This window comes from Ctenocephalides felis, unplaced genomic scaffold (assembly GCF_003426905.1).
Source record: "Ctenocephalides felis isolate EL2017-DRISC unplaced genomic scaffold, ASM342690v1 CF-g0.4_SCAFFOLD_01170, whole genome shotgun sequence".
Taxonomy (NCBI): Eukaryota; Metazoa; Arthropoda; class Insecta; order Siphonaptera; family Pulicidae; genus Ctenocephalides; species Ctenocephalides felis.
Window position 1 is genome coordinate 80,830,559 of NW_020537324.1, and position 18,042 is coordinate 80,848,600.

At 25.6% G+C, this 18,042-nt stretch overlaps 3 protein-coding genes across 3 annotated transcripts in view; 2 read left to right on the forward strand and 1 right to left on the reverse strand.

The window, feature by feature from the left end:
- Window positions 1–5,730, forward strand: part of LOC113365696 (ras GTPase-activating protein 1) — a 58,420-nt gene extending 52,690 nt beyond the window's left edge. Inside the window, exons 19-21 of the mRNA XM_026607218.1 lie at window positions 2,356–2,503; window positions 5,407–5,591; window positions 5,676–5,730. Of these exons, the coding sequence (XP_026463003.1) occupies window positions 2,356–2,503; window positions 5,407–5,564 (306 nt within the window). The 3' untranslated portion in view covers window positions 5,565–5,591; window positions 5,676–5,730. The remainder of the gene's footprint in view (window positions 1–2,355; window positions 2,504–5,406; window positions 5,592–5,675) is intronic.
- Window positions 5,668–6,417, forward strand: LOC113367750 (clumping factor A-like). The gene has a single exon (XM_026609329.1). It carries the CDS (start codon window positions 5,668–5,670, stop codon window positions 6,415–6,417), a length of 750 nt encoding a protein of 249 aa, XP_026465114.1.
- A 6,007-nt stretch (window positions 6,418–12,424) lies between these two features.
- On the reverse strand, window positions 12,425–16,295 carry LOC113368047 (protein kish-A). Its single transcript, XM_026609610.1, has 3 exons — window positions 16,155–16,295; window positions 15,957–16,066; window positions 12,425–12,530 (listed from the first exon to the last, which is right to left on the reverse strand). Exons 1-3 carry the CDS (start codon window positions 16,155–16,157, stop codon window positions 12,425–12,427), a joined length of 219 nt encoding a protein of 72 aa, XP_026465395.1. The 5' UTR covers window positions 16,158–16,295.
- Window positions 16,296–18,042: the final 1,747 nt, after the last annotated feature.

The following is an 18,042-nucleotide window of genomic DNA, read 5'->3' on the forward strand; positions in this document are numbered from 1 at the left end:
TTTTTTCACATTATTTGTTATGAACAACATAGACAAGATCAGTATAAATAGAATGACGTTAACAGTTTTCGATATCTCTCATATTTCCGACAAAAAGTGAGTTTGAAAAAAAGGTTGCCACTTTACACGTTTTCACTGATATCTCGGCCAAATGATGAGCTACGGATTGAAATTTGGTATATCGAATTTTCTCGAAAATACCTATAAAATGGCATCAAAATTATTTAAATACCAGGGTGGGGCTAATTCTGTATGGAAACACGCTCAGACCCTTTGATTGAATTTGTGTTTTGTTGTTTTTTGTGTTTTCTTTAGGATTGTTAAAACATCTTCGAATATCAATTTTATCATTTTTATCTTTTGTTCTATTCTAACTTTTACTTGAAGTTGAATGTTCTATAACGTGTTCATTTTTATAAAATTGTTTGTTCTATTTCTTTTTTTTCAGGTTTTATTTTTCTGAGACTCCTTTGTCCTGCATTATTAAATCCTCGTCAATTCGGCCTGGTCAGCGAAACTCCACCGCATCATTCCACCAGATCCCTGATTATGGTCGCCAAATGTTTGCAGAACTTGGCAAATCTTGTCGAATTTGGTGGAAAGGTAAAAAAATATTGCATTTTTAATCAGAGCCAATTACAGTTAATTCTAATCTAGAATTAAGGCTTTTGCAAAAGAGTATAACAGTGTAAATGTATATTATCATGGTGTTATACTTATCAGTCTGAGGGAATAATTTCTTGTTGGAGAGGTTTTGATTGGCAATTTTGCGATTCACTTCTAAAATAACTTTAGGACTTTAAATAATGTTTGATTAAAGAGGCTTTGAATTAAACTGTTTTAGTAAAGGTAGTTGGATTCACACACACACACACACACATATATATATATATATATATATATATATATATATATATTGTTTTTAGAAAGCAAAGTAATTTTTTTTGTAAAGTTTATGTGATATGTATATGATAATTGCAGTTTTATCAGTAACTGATAACACAATAGATAAAATACCACTTACCTTTACATTTCTATACACAGAAACAATATAACAAATAATTCATAATAGTTAAATAGAATATACATTTGATATCATATAAATGTCTTGCAAAAAATTTATTAAGTTTGTAAATATTATTTCGCTAATTTTATGTTTTCTCGACGTTTCAAGCTATTCTGAATCGAATGAGACCAAATTTGGAAAAAGTATGTGTGCGTGTGTGTAAACAGATTTTTTGCCGTAAATCGACGTTTTCTCAAAACCGGCTGGACCGATTTCAAAAATTTAAAAGCCATTTCTGGACCGAGCCATTTCTTTGTAAATCTCAGAAAAGTGAAAAAATTTTCGTTCACGTTTTAGCTCGCAATTCTGAATCGATTTTGAAAATTCAAAAACCGTTCGAAAGATATTGGTTGCGAATCGTGCTGATTAGTTTTTGGTAGAGATAGGCCGGGCAGTTTTCTTGTAATGAAGTGTTAAAAAAATTTATACTAAAATATTATGGCCCTATGACAATTCGTTTAACTTTAAGAATTCGTCAAAGTTTGCAAAAATTTTTATCGTTTTTTTGGCATTTGTCAAAATTACAACTTTCATCGACGTTTGCTCAAAAACGCCTGAACCGATTTCAGAAATTTAAAAGCCATTTGATGTATCTCGATGAGGACTATCGTTTGTCAGTTTTGTGCGACGATCTGCCATGCCGTTTCTTTGTAATTTCTAAAAAAAGTGTTAAACTTTTCGTCCACATTTAAGCTCAAACTACCGAATCGATTTTAAAAAATCGAAAGCTGTTCGAAAGATATTAGTTGGGAATGGTACTGATTAGTTTTAGGTAAAAATCTACTGAGCCGTTTTCTTGTAATTAACTGTTGAAAAAAAATTGGAGCCGATTTTTATGGAACTTTTTTGGCAATTATATCATGGTCCTATAGAACTTACTGAAATATTACGGCCTTACGACAAGTAGTTTAATTTTAAAAATTCATCAAAGTTTGAGAAAATGAGTATAGTTTTTTTGACGTTTGTTAAAATTAAAATTAGACGATTTATTTTTATAACGATAGAGTACTTGGTCTTAATGAACATACTAAACCATGAAAGTCTTACTTGGAAACTGGTTCAATTATAAAAATTGTTGATTTTAGAAAACTTGCTTTTAGAAAATACTTCGAGTTGACGTGTTCGTTCGTTTTCAATGATGTGTAATAAATCCACTCGGTATACTTTTAATTGCTCATAAATTAATTAATTTTTAATTGATTAAGTCGATTAATAACACATATCGGGAGGTTTATGTAACTTGCCTCAAGGCAAAATACCAATACCAACTAGTTTGATTTTTTTTCAAGGAACCTTACATGGAAGTAGTAAATCCGTTCATTTTGAAAAACAAAGAACGAATGGTCGTGTTCCTCGATCAGCTCTCAGCTATTGGTGATCCGAATCATCCAGGAACATCAGGACAGGATATGCACTCACAAAATCATGGTGAAACAGGTACGAGATAATAATGATAATAAAAATAGTTAACTTATTATATTTCTTTAAGACTTCTATCTTTATAAATATTGATTAATTGCCAATACATAATTCATCCCGTCCTTTAATTATCATTTCCAAATCGAATGGGGAAATATCCAAGTAATAGGTTGTCAAATATCTCCCTTCCGCCTTTTTGTCTTTTGAATAAAGAGCAAAAAAGCGGAAGGGAGATATTTGACAACCTATTAAATAAGTACCAAGCGAAATGTTTGAGTTCTATTATTTCACTATTTTAAAAAAAACTGCTATAATGGTGTTTCCAGTTAGATTTTTTCAAGCAATTTGCAACATTTTCACAGAATCGATTTCTGAGTATTTAGAAAAGTATCAAACAATCTAGATAGAACAATGTCTAATTATCTGGAACACTTTCAGACAATCTAGAACTCAAGCTATTGTAGAAGATCTAGAATATGTTTCAATTGTCTGGAACATTTGAAAATTATCTAGAACATTTTTAAACATTCTAGAACATTTTCAGACAATTTAGAACGTTTTCCAACAATTTAGAACATTTTTAGACGATGTAGAATATTTTTAAACGATGCAGAACATGTTTAGACAATTTAGAACATTTGCAAGACAATTTAGGACATTTTCAAAAAAATGAAGAACTTTTTCAAGACATTCTAGAATATTTTCAGACTAACTAGAATATTTTCAGATGGTCTAGAACGGTTTCAAACAATCTAGAACATTTTTAAGACAATCTAGAACATTTTTAGAAAATTTAGAATTTCAGGCTATCTAGAACATTTTCAAAATAATTTAGAACATTTTCAAGGCTATCCAGAACATTTTCAAGACAATATAGAAGAATTTAGAACATTTTTAAGGCTATCGAGCACTTTTTCAAGGCAACCTAGAACATTTTCAAGACGATCTAGAACATTTTCAGACTATCTAAAAGATTTTCGAAAGTATTTAGAATAGTTTCTGACTATCTATACTATTTTTAAAACAATCTAGAACATTTGAACACAATCTAAACATTTTCAGACTATCTAGAATATTTTCAAAACAATCTAGAACTTCCTCAGGATAATTTTCATTTTTAAGACAATATAGAACATTTTCAAGATAATCTAGAACATTCAAAGACAATCTAAACATTTTCTGACTGTCTAGAACATTTTTAGGATAATCTAAAACATTTTCAAGGTTATCTAGAACATTTTCAAAACAATCTAGAACTTCTTCGGGATAATCTAAAATATTTTCAGATTATCTAGAACATTTTTAGGATAATCTAAAACATTTTCAAGGTTATCCAGAACATTTTTAAGACAATATAGAACAATTTAGAACATTTTCAAGGCAACCTAGAAGATTTTCTAGACGATCTAGAACATTTTCAAAACAATCTAAAACAGAATCTTTAGAATATTTTCAGGACCATATAAAACATTTTCAAGACAATCAGACAGAACATTTAGAATATTTTCAAGACCATATAGAGCATTTTCAGACTAACTGAAACATGTTTAGACAATTTAGAACATTCTCAGAAAATATAGAACATTTTCAAGGCTATCTAGAACATTTTCAGAAAATATAGAATATTTTCAAGGCTATCTAGAACATTTGCAAGACAATTTAGGGCATGTTTCGACAATTTCGAACATTTTCAAAATAATCTAGAACTTCTTTAGGACAATCTAGAACATTTTTAAGACAATTTGGATCATTTTTAGGGCAATCTGGAACGTTTTCTAACAATTCAAAACATTGTTAGACTATGTAGAATATTTTAAACAATGCAGAACATTTTTAGACAATATAGAACATCTGCAAGTTTATATAAAACATTTTCTAAATAATCTAGAAATTCTTCAGGAGAATCTAGAACTTTTTCAAAACAATCTAGAACATTTTTAAGACAATCTAAAACATGTGCAAAACTATATAGAATATTTGCAAGATTATATAGAACATTTTCAAGAAAATTGATGACATTTTTAGACAATTTAGAACATTTTCAAGACTATCTAGAACGTTTTCAAACAATTTAGAGTTTTTTAAACAATGCAGAACATTTTTAGACAATACAGAACATTTGCAAGATTATATAGGACATTTTCAAAACAATCTAGAACTTCTTCGGGAGAATCTAGAACATTTTTAAGACATTTCAGAACATTTGCAAGATAATGAAGGACATTTTTAGATAATTTAGAACATTTGCAAGACAATTTAGAACATTTTTAGACTACATATATCTATAACATTTTCAAAACAATTTAGAACATTTTTAACACAATATAGAACATTTTCAAGATAATCCAGAACATTTAAAGACAATCTAAACATTTTTAGACTATCTAGAATATTTTCAAAACAATCTAGAACATTTTTAGGACAATCCAAAATATTTTCAAAACAATCTAGAACATTTGCAAGACATATGGAACATTTCCAGACAATATAGAACATTTTCAGACTGTCTTGAATATTTTCAGATAATCTAGAACGTTTTGAAACAATCTAGAACTTCTTCAGGATAAGCTAGAACTTTTGTAGAAGAATCTAGAACATTTTCAAGGCGATCTAGGGCATTTTTAGACAAAATCGAAGATTTTTAGACAAATTAGGACATTTGCATGACTGAATTGTCATTTTAAAAATAATCTAAAACATTTGCAAGACTATCTAGAACATTTTCAAAACCATCTAGAACATTTTCAAAACCATCTAGAACATTTTCAGACTCTTTATAGCATTGTGGATCAGGCAATTTCCGCTTGGTCACTTTACAACCGTTTTGCAAGTCGAATTAGAAGTTTAAGTTCAAAAATTAATGACAAAATCTGATTATGAAAAAAATAGAACTTACCTACCATTTTTTTCTTTATTTTCAGGCAAAGAATTAGCAACACTCCACCACATTTGCGTTTCACATCTGTCCGATCTCCAAGCTTTGGCCAGGACCCAACCAAACATCAAACGACTGGTCACAGTCACCGATATGCTCACCAAACACAAACACAAGTACTTGCAAATGATTGCCAGCACGTAATAGAAGACTTAATCCACTCAACAACTGGTAAATTAATTATAATAATTATTCGTTTTGTTTCGTATCCAAATTTATGATAATTTTTTATATTACACAATTTATAATGGACAGTAGTAGTGATGAATCGACAACCGGTTCAACTTGTAGTTATAATACAGCAAAAGCCACTTTGAATTCGGATGTAAGTGATGTTTCTGTATCGGAGGTGATGACTTCTACGTCTTATGAAGTATCACCCAAAGTTAGGGATGAGACTTTTGTGTTGACCGACGAGTTGGATGATAGTTTTTCGGAAACTGATTTTGTTGATACCGTAGATTTATCCCCGAGTGTTACGACAACGACCACAACAAGTAGTTATGATACTGACAGATCTAGCGATTTGTCTTTTGATTATACCACAACTGATACGTCGACAGATGAGGTATCAGATTCAGATGAATCTGACTCTGAAACTGATGATTTATCTGGCGACGTTTTAGAAACAAATGATCGAGAATCTAATAACAACTACGATAAATCTGATTTTCTCGATACCATAAATCTATCGCCGAGTGTTTCGTACTACAATTTCCCAACGGATACATCGACAGATCAAGTTTTAGATAAACCACGATCAAGTTTTACAAATCGCGATAGTAGTACTAAGTCTACCAAAGATGAAAATACAACTGACACCAGTTTAGGTAATTTTGACTCCGACCCAGACGTTTCGACAAAAGGTGCAAGTGGTTCTGCAGATGAACAAGATGTTCCAACTGCAACACAATTTGTATCGGCTTATAATTTTAGAAAAAGAAAGACTAGATCCGAAGTCATTAGTGGCGAAGAGAAAAGACAATGTAGCAACTAGTAACAAATCGATCAGTTTATCGTGAATACATATTTCAACATTTATAATAGTCAAATTGAGTAAAAATCTTCAGGTTAAAACATCAAATAATATGATATAGACAACTTCGAAAAATTGTTTGTTGATCACGTGATCGATTTTTAAGAAGTGATTTGATAAATGTTTACAATTTTTATTTGATGTACACCTAAGTCTGTTTTTGCACGGTAGACTGGTTCCAGAAGAAGCCGTGTAAAAAAAAAACGTGTAAAAAAAGACATTGATCTTATACAAAAATGGGTGATTTGTTCCTAATCTCTAAAACCTATTAAAATTAGTGAAAAACAAGAATTTTTAAGAACAAGATTTCATGTTTATTATATTAAATCAAATATATAACGCTTATTTTCACAAGCATAGTAATTAATGATAAAAAAGATATGCACTCTAATCTTAAAAGTAATATAATAATATAATAATAATAATAATAATTGTTTGTACGCGCTAAAGGGAAATTCACTTAAATCTTTAAGCTAGTGTTCGCAAACTATCGATACTATCGATGGTTTCAGACTTTTTTCTTTCGTAAATACTTTTTTGTGATATGAACATACTTCGCAAAAATTTAATTTGACAAAAAAAATATAAGTGCATACAATTTCAAATCGTGCTAAATGGAATAAAATCGTGTAAAAAATTAAAAATATTCAATTTTCAAACCGTGTTATATCAAAATCGTGTACAAAAAGACCGTGTAAAAACAGACTTAGGTGTATATATAATATATAATATATATATATATATATATATATATATATATATATATATATATATATAAAGCGAGAGATTTTCCTTCAGATGGTGAAATAATATAATAAAATTGTTTCTTGGGCATCCATCCAGTAATTAAAAAACAGTTTTAAAGAAAAATGTTATTATTTATAGAAAACATACGTTTCGGGTCTTGATTTGACCCATCTTCAGTGCTACAATTAAATAATTCAGGGTTACAAATTAAAGCAATATTAAAAATACATAATTAACAGACAAAAATAAGTAAAACAATGAAAAATTTAAAAAAAAATTGTAAATTTTAGAATAAATGATATATTTTGTTATAAATAAATATAAATATATAATAATATATAAATAATATAATAAAAAATATATTTATTTATAACAAAATATATCATTTATTTTAAATTTACAATTTTTTTTTAAATTTTTCATAACTCGACGTTTTACCAACTTTTTATTTCATATTTATTTTTTTTCGTGCAGTTTTGTGTGTTTTTGTGTTATTTTTCAAAGTTTATTTATATGGTGAGTTTCTTTACATTTGTTTATTTTATGGTTGTTTTTCATATATACTTTTCATATACATTGTTTTACTTATTTTTGTCTGTTAATTATGTATTTTTTATATTGTTTTAATTTGTAACCGTGAATTATTTAATTGTAGCACTGAAGATGGGTCAAATCAAGACCCGAAACGTATGTTCTCTATAAATAAAAACATTTTTCTTTAAAACTGTTTTTTAATTACTGGATGGATGCCCAAGAAACAATTTTATTATATATATATATATATATATATATATATATATCTTGATATGATTTTCAGCCAGTCGTCGAAATAAAAAAAACAACTAAATACAAAAAATTTATTTAAAATATACGTTTCGACACGGATTGTGTGTCATCATTCAGCAATTCTTTAACAGAATCTAAAAAAAAATTTACAAAGATTTGTTTAAAAAATAAACTTAATTTTATATTTAAAATAATTAAAAAATATACATACCACACCAGGAAGAAATAACACACAAAAAAAACACATTGTTTTATAAAATAATTACATATGCATTAAAAATAAAATAAATATATAAACTAACAATATTAACTGAAACATGTTTTTCTTTTGATTTTTAAAACTGAACTTCATGTAATGTAGTTTTGTACGCAACGACTGCAACGCCAACGAGAAACCACATGAAAAAAATCTTTGTGAAATTTTTTTTAGATTGTAGTATGTATATTTTTTTAATTATTTTGAATTAAAATTAAGTTTATTTTTTTAACAAATCTTTGTAAAATTTTTTTTAGATACTGTTAAGAAAGAATTGTTGAATGATGATACACAATTCGTGTCGAAACGTATATTTTAAATAAATAGTTTGTATTTATTTGTTTCTTGTAATTCGACGACTGGCTGAAAATCATATCAAGATATATATATATATATATATATATATATATATATATAATTTGGACTAATATGAATTCAAACTTCATTATATTTGTTTTATAAAATTAACAACGACAACAAAGACTTATTATATGTGATCTGGTAGAAGTACTGTAATATAATTTCCTTAAAGCAAAATCTCATATAATCCTCTCATTTTTTTGTACTTTTCTTATTAATAATAGTGTATGATTTTTTTACTCGTTTTTATTACCAGCATAATAGATATTGTCTAATATTAGGAATTTATCGGATAGAAAATAACAAAATCTAGTGCCATTAGAAAGCCATTTATTGGAAATATACGTATATATATATAATTTTTATTATATATACATATATCAGATCTTATTGTTGATTTTTGACAACGAATAATTTAATAAAGTAATAATTTAGTGAAGTAGTAAAAAAAATTTTGATTGAATATTTTATTATTTCAAGGTGCAATTGTAAAATGTGTGAATTCAACATTTGTTTAATATTACATATATTAATTTTCAACAATAAATATTTCAACAGTTGTGTATTAACATTTTGAAACAAAGAAAGATTAACACAAATCTTTGAATATAAATGAATCTTTTTAGTTGAGAATACATGAATGCAAATTATTTGTTGTCCAAAAATCACTTATATAAATAAAATATATATATTTAAATACATATTATATGTAGAATATAAATATATATATATATATATATATATATATATATTAGGTTGTCAAATATCTCCCTTCCGCTTTTTTGCTCTTGATTTATAATACAAAAAGGCGGAAGGGAGATATTTGACAACCTAATATATATATATATATATATATATATATATATATATATTGTAATATTTTTGCAGTCCAATCGTCGAATTAAAAAAAGATTAAATAACAAAATTATTAATTCCATTAAACGTTTCGACACTTGATGTGTGTCATCATTTAGTAATCTAAAAAACATATACCATAAATACAAAGTTGATGTTAAATATAAATATATAAAAAGGAGGAAATTATACATACCAAACCAGGAAAATCAACAGAAAAAATTAATTATGATGTAAAATTGATTGAACACTAAATTTGTGTAAAAATAATAATATACTTTATATTAACAAACGAGAAATTGAAGGAGCGCATATTGCCCTCCTATATTTAATGTTATTGATAGCGGTGCATTGTGGACACTGATCAAGGTTACAAAACAAGTGTAGTGAAGGAGTGGGAGGGGGTTGTGAGAGACGAAAGGGGAAAGAGAAACAGGGAAGAAATATAACGAAAGAAAGATTCTAAAACTGTATAGAATTACTTTACATGAAATTAATGATGACTTTGTAACTGTCATGTAAGAGATGAGAGGAATTACGTTTTTTGACACTAAAAGTATTAAGGGATATAATTAAAGACTCAACTATCTTTCTAAGGTCACAATTTTTTTCAATGTAAAGGATGGAAGGATTTGACATGTTAAAAGTGTGGTTCAGGTTTATCATATGTTCTGAAAGCATCGTTTTGAATTGATTTGGGTTTCTAGAATTATATATATGTTGATTTACCCTCATTTTATGTATATTGGGAACTTTCACGTGTTCAATCAATTTTACATCATAATTTATATTTATCATCAACTTTGTATTTATGTTATATGTTTTTTAGATTACTGAATGATGACACACATCAAGTGTCGAAACGTTTAATGGAATCAATAATTTTGTTATTTAATCTTTTTTTTAATTCGACGATTGGGCTGCAAAAATATTACAAATATATATATATATATATATATATATATATATATATATAATACACCTTTTGATATTAATTAATAAGTCGAGAATGACAATTACTTAGACAATGTGCATGATAAATAGCTTCTTTATTTGTTTTAACCTTTTATTTTATTAATACCTAAAAAATATGTATTAATGTAAAATATTATTATATATATTCTAAACATACAGTCAATTACCAATATTATGCATATTTTCTATTACAATGCTGACTTTTTTTTTTAAATATTGTACGATATTACTAGTATATAATATTCTCAATTATTTTAATAATCATGTGTATATTATAAGAATAACCATACAATATTTTTGTATATATAATTTTATTTACTTTGTATTTGTTTTAAATTATTATAAGTTAACTTTATACAGGGTATGGAAAAGAAATGCCATAAGTAGAAATGAATCGTATAGTTTATTATTGCATTTAAACAATTTTTTTTTGTATCATTAAAGTAATTTATTAAAGTAAAATGTAACTGTTTATGTATGGCTGATATTTTTCGAAACATAAATCTGTACTTCAGTTTGTTTACTGAGCTGAAAATTAAATGTATATTTGTAAATATATCGATTTAAATATATATAGGGTGGTCCTTAATATGGACATTTTCGAATTTCTTTGTTCCCAAGTGCTCAAATGCTTTTAAATTAATAGAAACTAATCCTCTAAAAGTTTTAGCTCTTAATATTAATATTTAGATACTTCGCAATTCAATTAAAAGTTTTGTATATTTATTGTTAAGTATAATTCTTGCGCCATCTGTGATAGCGGACTTGTAATTTTGATGGCAATTTATTACTGATAATTTAATAAATATTTTGCTGCAAAATTAATTTAAATATTTCGTTAAACAATCCACGTGAATTTAATTACAGGTTAAATATTTTATAAATATTTTTAAGTGTTATAATATTTTATAATATAAATACTGTAACTTTTATTATTTTTGCTATCTTAAAATCATAAATCAATTAATCTCCAGAACATTAACAATCGTCATTTCATTTCGAATTCAATTTCAAAAAAAAAAAATAGTTGTCTATTTTACACAAAATTGAAAAAGTGCTCCCGTGTAGTCACAGTCTAAACGCAGTTGCAAATAATTCTGTGCGGCAATTTCACTTACACTGTGCTTAGCTTGGCGGCATTTTCACATTTTTCAACAGTTTTCACAAAATTGGAAAAGTGCTCCAGTGCATAAACAGTCTAAACGAACTTGGCTAAACATTTGCACCAGAGTGGCGCTTAGACTGTGCTTAGCATGGGTAATTTTTTGAATTTTTAATCCAAAATTACAAAAATATTTTTTGAAAAAATTTTCAGAAACCTTCAAAACGTCGAGAAATGCATAAATTTTCATTTTCGATTTTTGGCCCATTACTAGAACTACCCTACGGGAAGTTAAAAATGAGTATACGAAACTTTTAATTAAATTGCGGACTATCTAAATGTTAATATTAAGAGCTAAAACTTTTTGAAGATTTTTTTCTATTATTTTGGAAGCATTTGAGCCCTTGGGAGCAAGGAAATTCGAAAATGTCCATATCAAGGACCACCCTAATATATATTTACTTTAGCTTCATATTTAATTAGCATTCTCTGATTTTATAAATGTTTAATGCACTTTAATTTATCATGGAGCACTTTTCGCAAAATAAGTCACTAGATTAAGATTTTAAATTTATAAATATATATTTCAATCATTCTTTTGCCATAATTTGCTAAACGAACATTCAGATTTATTTAAAAGACATATTCATAAATATTCATGCTATTTACTGCCAAATTTTTTAAACAACATATATTATATACAAAATAGAAATGTATTAGTTATTAATTAATTAATTAAAGTACATTGAAAACAAAAAAAAATAAAAACAATTAGAGAATTAAAATTATTATTATAGTCTAAAGTATTGTAAGAGTTTATATTAATAAAAAAATATATAATCGAGCATGTATATATACAGATACAGTTTTTAATTTGATGTTAGGACCTATGACCAAAATAGTATCTGAAATGCCATTATCGTACACACTACTGCCACATAAGGCGATTTGCGTTCGCCTATTCTTGCACATTTCCAGAAGATGCCCATCGCCCTGGAAATTGAAATAGGAATAGAAATGTGATTTATTATAAAACCAAATATGTATATTATATATATATATATATATATATATATGTATATATATATATAAATCTCGTGTCACGATGTTGGTTCGCGATGGACGCCCAAACTACTGAACCGATTTTAAATTTTATTGGCTCATCGTGTGCATATATATCCAACTTAGGTTATAGGAAATTTTGAAAAGTAAATTTGAAATATAAATATATAATTTTTATAAATTTCTAAAAATTTTGACAGAAAATGGCAAAAAAAACAAAACACTAAAATTTATGTCAAAAATTATGGAAAATTCGAGAAAAAAAGGTTTATGATTTTTGAAAAAAAAATTGACAGTTCAAAAAATATAATTCAAAAACTTTTATATCCAAAAAAACATTTATATCCAAATTAGATGAAATGCTATATTTAAAATCACAATTTATAATTTTAAATCTAATTAAAAATCAATGTTTATAAATTTAAATAAATGTTGACATGAAAATGTCAAATGTCATTTTTCAATTTTTATGAAAATAATTATATAAATAGATTTACAATTTATATTTATTTGATTAGCTTACCAAATTATTTCGGATACCAAAACTTCATCAAAACTTTATAAATCAGAGAGCACAATAAAAAAGCGACATATTGAATTTAATCATAAACAAAAATTTGACATTTCACAAAAAAAATTTTTTTAACGACTTCAATAGGAAACAAATAAATTAATTATTCCAAGTTATGTTATAGGCAATATTGGTAATCAAATTATAGATATAAAATATATCATATTATATTAAATTTCGACCAAAAAGGAAATATTTTGGCATTTAAAAATTTAGTGCATATTGGATATATGAAATTGACATTCAATATTTTTAAATTAAATGCAAAAGTAAAAAATCTGATATTTATATAAAGTATTATATATTCAGATAATGGTACTGCGTAGATTCAGACTAAAATCTAATTCATTCAATGATTAAAAAAAATATTTCACTATTTGACATAAATAAAATTAAAATAAACAAAACACTATGATGGACACACTATAATTGGAATTAATTATCAGAAATGTAAAGAAATTTGTGTAATAAAAATATAACATTATTATTAATATATCACGTATATTATAAAAACTTCTGCAAAGCGGCAAAATATTTTTGATGGCAAAACGCGTTTGCCGGGTCAGCTAATATATATATATATATATATATATATATATATACAGTGAAATGTGACTCATAATTTATTTAAATAAAATAATTATGAAATTGGGCAAGTTTTAACGGATTAAGTTAGATTTAATTAAACAGTGTGTTTGTTTTCATATTGTATGAGAAAACATTAATAGATTGTAATGATGAAGCAAAGAAATATGTTATTAAATCCAAAAACTATTCAGAAGAAATAAAAAAATGTGAAAGTGACTCTCGAAAAATATGGAAACTAGTAAATAAAACATTAGGAGGAGGAAAGAATAAAAATGAATATAAAGTAAATATTGAAAAAATACAACATAAGGATGAAAATATATTTCTTACAGAAAAGGAAGACATTGCGGAGTATCTAAACAAACATTTTGTTGAGATAGGTGTGAAACTACAAAAAAAAATGGATCATTGCAACTATAAACCATCAATGCACAGACCTAAAAACAAAATCCAAATTTTTTAATTAACAGATGAGAAAGAAATAAAAAAAAAATGTTGAAAATCTGAAAAATAACGCTGCATCTGGGGAAGACAAGATAACAGCAAGAATCACTAAAAAAATAATAAATCTAATAGCTCCACTACTTGCTGTTTTAATAAATAGATACATAGAATGTGGTGTATTTCCATCGTGCCTTAAAATGGCTACAATAAAACCAGTTTTTAAAACAGGAAACAAAACAGATCCAAATAATTCTCCAAGAAATATGAAAAATTAATAAAAGAAAGATTACTTGATTTTCTCATTCAAAAAATTGTCAAAAATCAATATGGTTTTTTACCGTAATCACATACTCAAGGTGCATTGATGGATTTAACTAATACCATAAGTGAGCACCTTGAAGAGAATAAGCATACAGTAGCGATATTCATAAGCTTTGATACGGTGGATCATAATATATTAATTATGCAACTAATAGCGCTGGGATTAGAAGGTTTGTCACTTAGCATTATCAAAGATTTCCTATCTGAAAGACAAGTAAGGACAATGGTTGATAAAGTGGCAAGTGACAGACGCAAAGTAAACCGTGGAGTCCCACAAGGCTCAGTTCTAGGACCTTTATTGTATCTCATCTATACAAACAATCTTCAAGAGGCAAAATTAATGGGAAAATACATCCTATACGCCGACGATACTGCCATAGTCTATGCAGACAAAGACAAAAAACTATTAGAAGAAATTATTAACAAAGACATGAAATTATATTCTGAATGGCTAAGTGAAAATAAATTAACGATCAACATTGGAAAAACTAAGTATATACATTTTAAACAAAAAAAATGTAAGGAAATTACTAAAATAAACATTAAAATAAATGATACAGATATAGAAGAAGTGGAATATATAAAATACTTGGGCTTTATAATACACGAAAAGCTAACATGGACAAAACATATAAATGAAATTAAAAAGAAGATAGCGGCATTAACAGGAGCTTTAAAAAGGATCCATTCTTTCAGGAAAAAAAATAAGATATTGATTTTAAAAGTGCATATAATTTCCATAATTTTATACGGAATAAATACTTGGAGTCAAACAACTAAAGCTAACTTAAATGATATACAGAGTGATATGATATACAATGATATACAAACGAATATTCATTCACTAAACAACATAATAAAAATAGGGAAATGCAAATTAATACACAAAATGAAATATAACAGAATTAAAATAAGTACAACAATAGACACAAATCAAGACATACACGAACACTACACTAGACAACAAAACAATTTTCACATTGAACACATTAGAAAGAAGAATTTAAGAGAAAATGTCATATTGAGCGCTAGTAAAATATATAATGAATTGCCAAACGATATTAAGATGACCAACGATGACAACAAATTTAAAACAAAAATAAAGAAACATTATAAGGAAATTGAAGATTGAATAGATATTTTAATTATAATAAATATTATATTGTCGTATAATGAATTAGACAAATGATATGTATATATAAAATAATAAAATTGTTTCATAATCTCTCATACCAGATACCCCTGTCTGACTGAGATATGAAAATAATATATAAATAAAATAAATAATAATAAAAGATATTTCGAATAATATTTTCGTCATATCATTATTACTTTAAGATGAGTTTTTAGTCTACTTCGATAACCTTTTCTAAAGGCTAACAAAATAAAAATTGCAAGTTATATATTGCTAATTGTATATTGCAAATACTAACCCAACTTTATTTCTGTCCATAATACTCGGAAATAAAGACCGCAAATATGCACAAGTGCATATTAAAAGCATAATAACGCTCAATAAACTTTGAAAATTGAAGAGAGCACTCTGAAAAATAGATAAATAAAATATTTCACATTAGTAAACAAAAATTTCATTTCTAATATTATAAAATTCATTTATTATTTATACATACCATTGTAGATTATTTTTATAACGTTATTTATTCGTATTTTGGCTATTTTTAGTAGAATTTATTTATATTTTTGGTAAATATAAATTATTTGTGTGAATGACAGCCAAGTCACAACATTGAACTGTCAAAGTGACAGTTGTCATTCGTTACACGTGTTGTATTGACAAAAACCAACAAAAACTTATATAAATAACTTTAAATGTGTAAATTTAAATAACGTATAAAGGTGATTGAAAATTAGGTGTTATTATAATCAAAATTGTGAATTTAAATACATTTGATTATTTTAACTTGACAGTTTTGAAAACATAACCTTAAACATAAAGTTTGAAAGGTGATTTTTATTACATATCGTATAATTTATTATAAATTTAAACTATTATATAATGTCTTTTTTGCCTATTTTTATGATAATGTAGTTAGTTTTTATATAAATATCAGTATAATAAATACGTATTATATTCGAGTATCGAATTGAAAATGTCAGCCATGTTGAAATATTTAACTGTCAAAGTGTCAGTTGACATTTTCTTGAAACACTTTTATTTAAACATTTTATTTGTAAATTTAAATAAATAAAATGTAATTGCTGTTCTAGTTTAAATTAGTGTAATCATAATTATTAATTCAGTAATTAGAATTGTGATTTAATATGATTATCATAGATAAACAAGTATAAATGATGAGTATTTAGTGTTTTACCTGACAGTTTGTGTTACATAACCCCAAATATTATATGTGATTTATATATTTATAATAAATTTAATTACACCTTATTAATAATAAATACTTAATATAAAGTGTAAATACAATGCAAGTTGTGATAGTTGTCTTAATCATCAATTTAGTAAGTAAATGTTAAATTTAAAATTTTGTTTGGCAAATTTTGTAACATACAAATATTATATGATATATGAATTTATATTAAATTTAGTTTATTAAACTATTAACAAATACTTTGTAAAAAGTGTAAATGCAAAATTAATTGTTACAGTAATCATAATCATTAATTTAGAAATAAAATATGTTTGTTTCATTTAGTACTTGACAGTTTGTCATAACATAACCTCAAATATGAAATGTTATTTATAAATTTATATTTAGTTGTATTTAAGTCTTATTTATTAAACTAATTATATATATATATATATATATATATATAATTATATCAATAGCAAAACATTTATTTAGTGTATTAAGCAATTGCATGTTGTATTTGTTTATAAAAATTGTGCAAATAGTATGGATTTGTTTAAAAATTAACCAACAGCAATATAAAATTCATTTTGCAATATTAAAATATAGTGCAAAATTTTCTGTTTTTTCAATGCAGAATGTAATTTAATTCAAAGCACAGGTTATATAAAAGATTGTTATTTTTATATGATACTCGTGTAACATTTTTAACTTATAGAATTCATTTAACTATTGTACTTGTATATAATGCAAACAGTATTAATATACTCGTTAGTTAATATTGTATATGATATTTTAAATATTACTATATATTTTATATGAATTTAGCATTTTGGTTAGTTTTGTTATATTTATCACTTATTCACAAGTGCTTATAGTATTTTAGCAAATAATATAATTATATATATATATATATATATATATATATATAATATATATAAATTTAATCAGTAATAATATACACATTAATTAATATATCATAAAATATCCTAAATTTTATTTTGTTTATTTAAATCTATATTTTATCCTTATTTCAGTTTTGTACATTTATTAATTTAATATTATATTTGTGTATATTAATACTGGTTGCTATTTATTAATATTGCATTGAATATTCTTCACCATCGTTTAGTTTTTATAAATCCTGTGACTTTCTCTAAAAATGAGTGATACGATTCCCGATGACAAATAC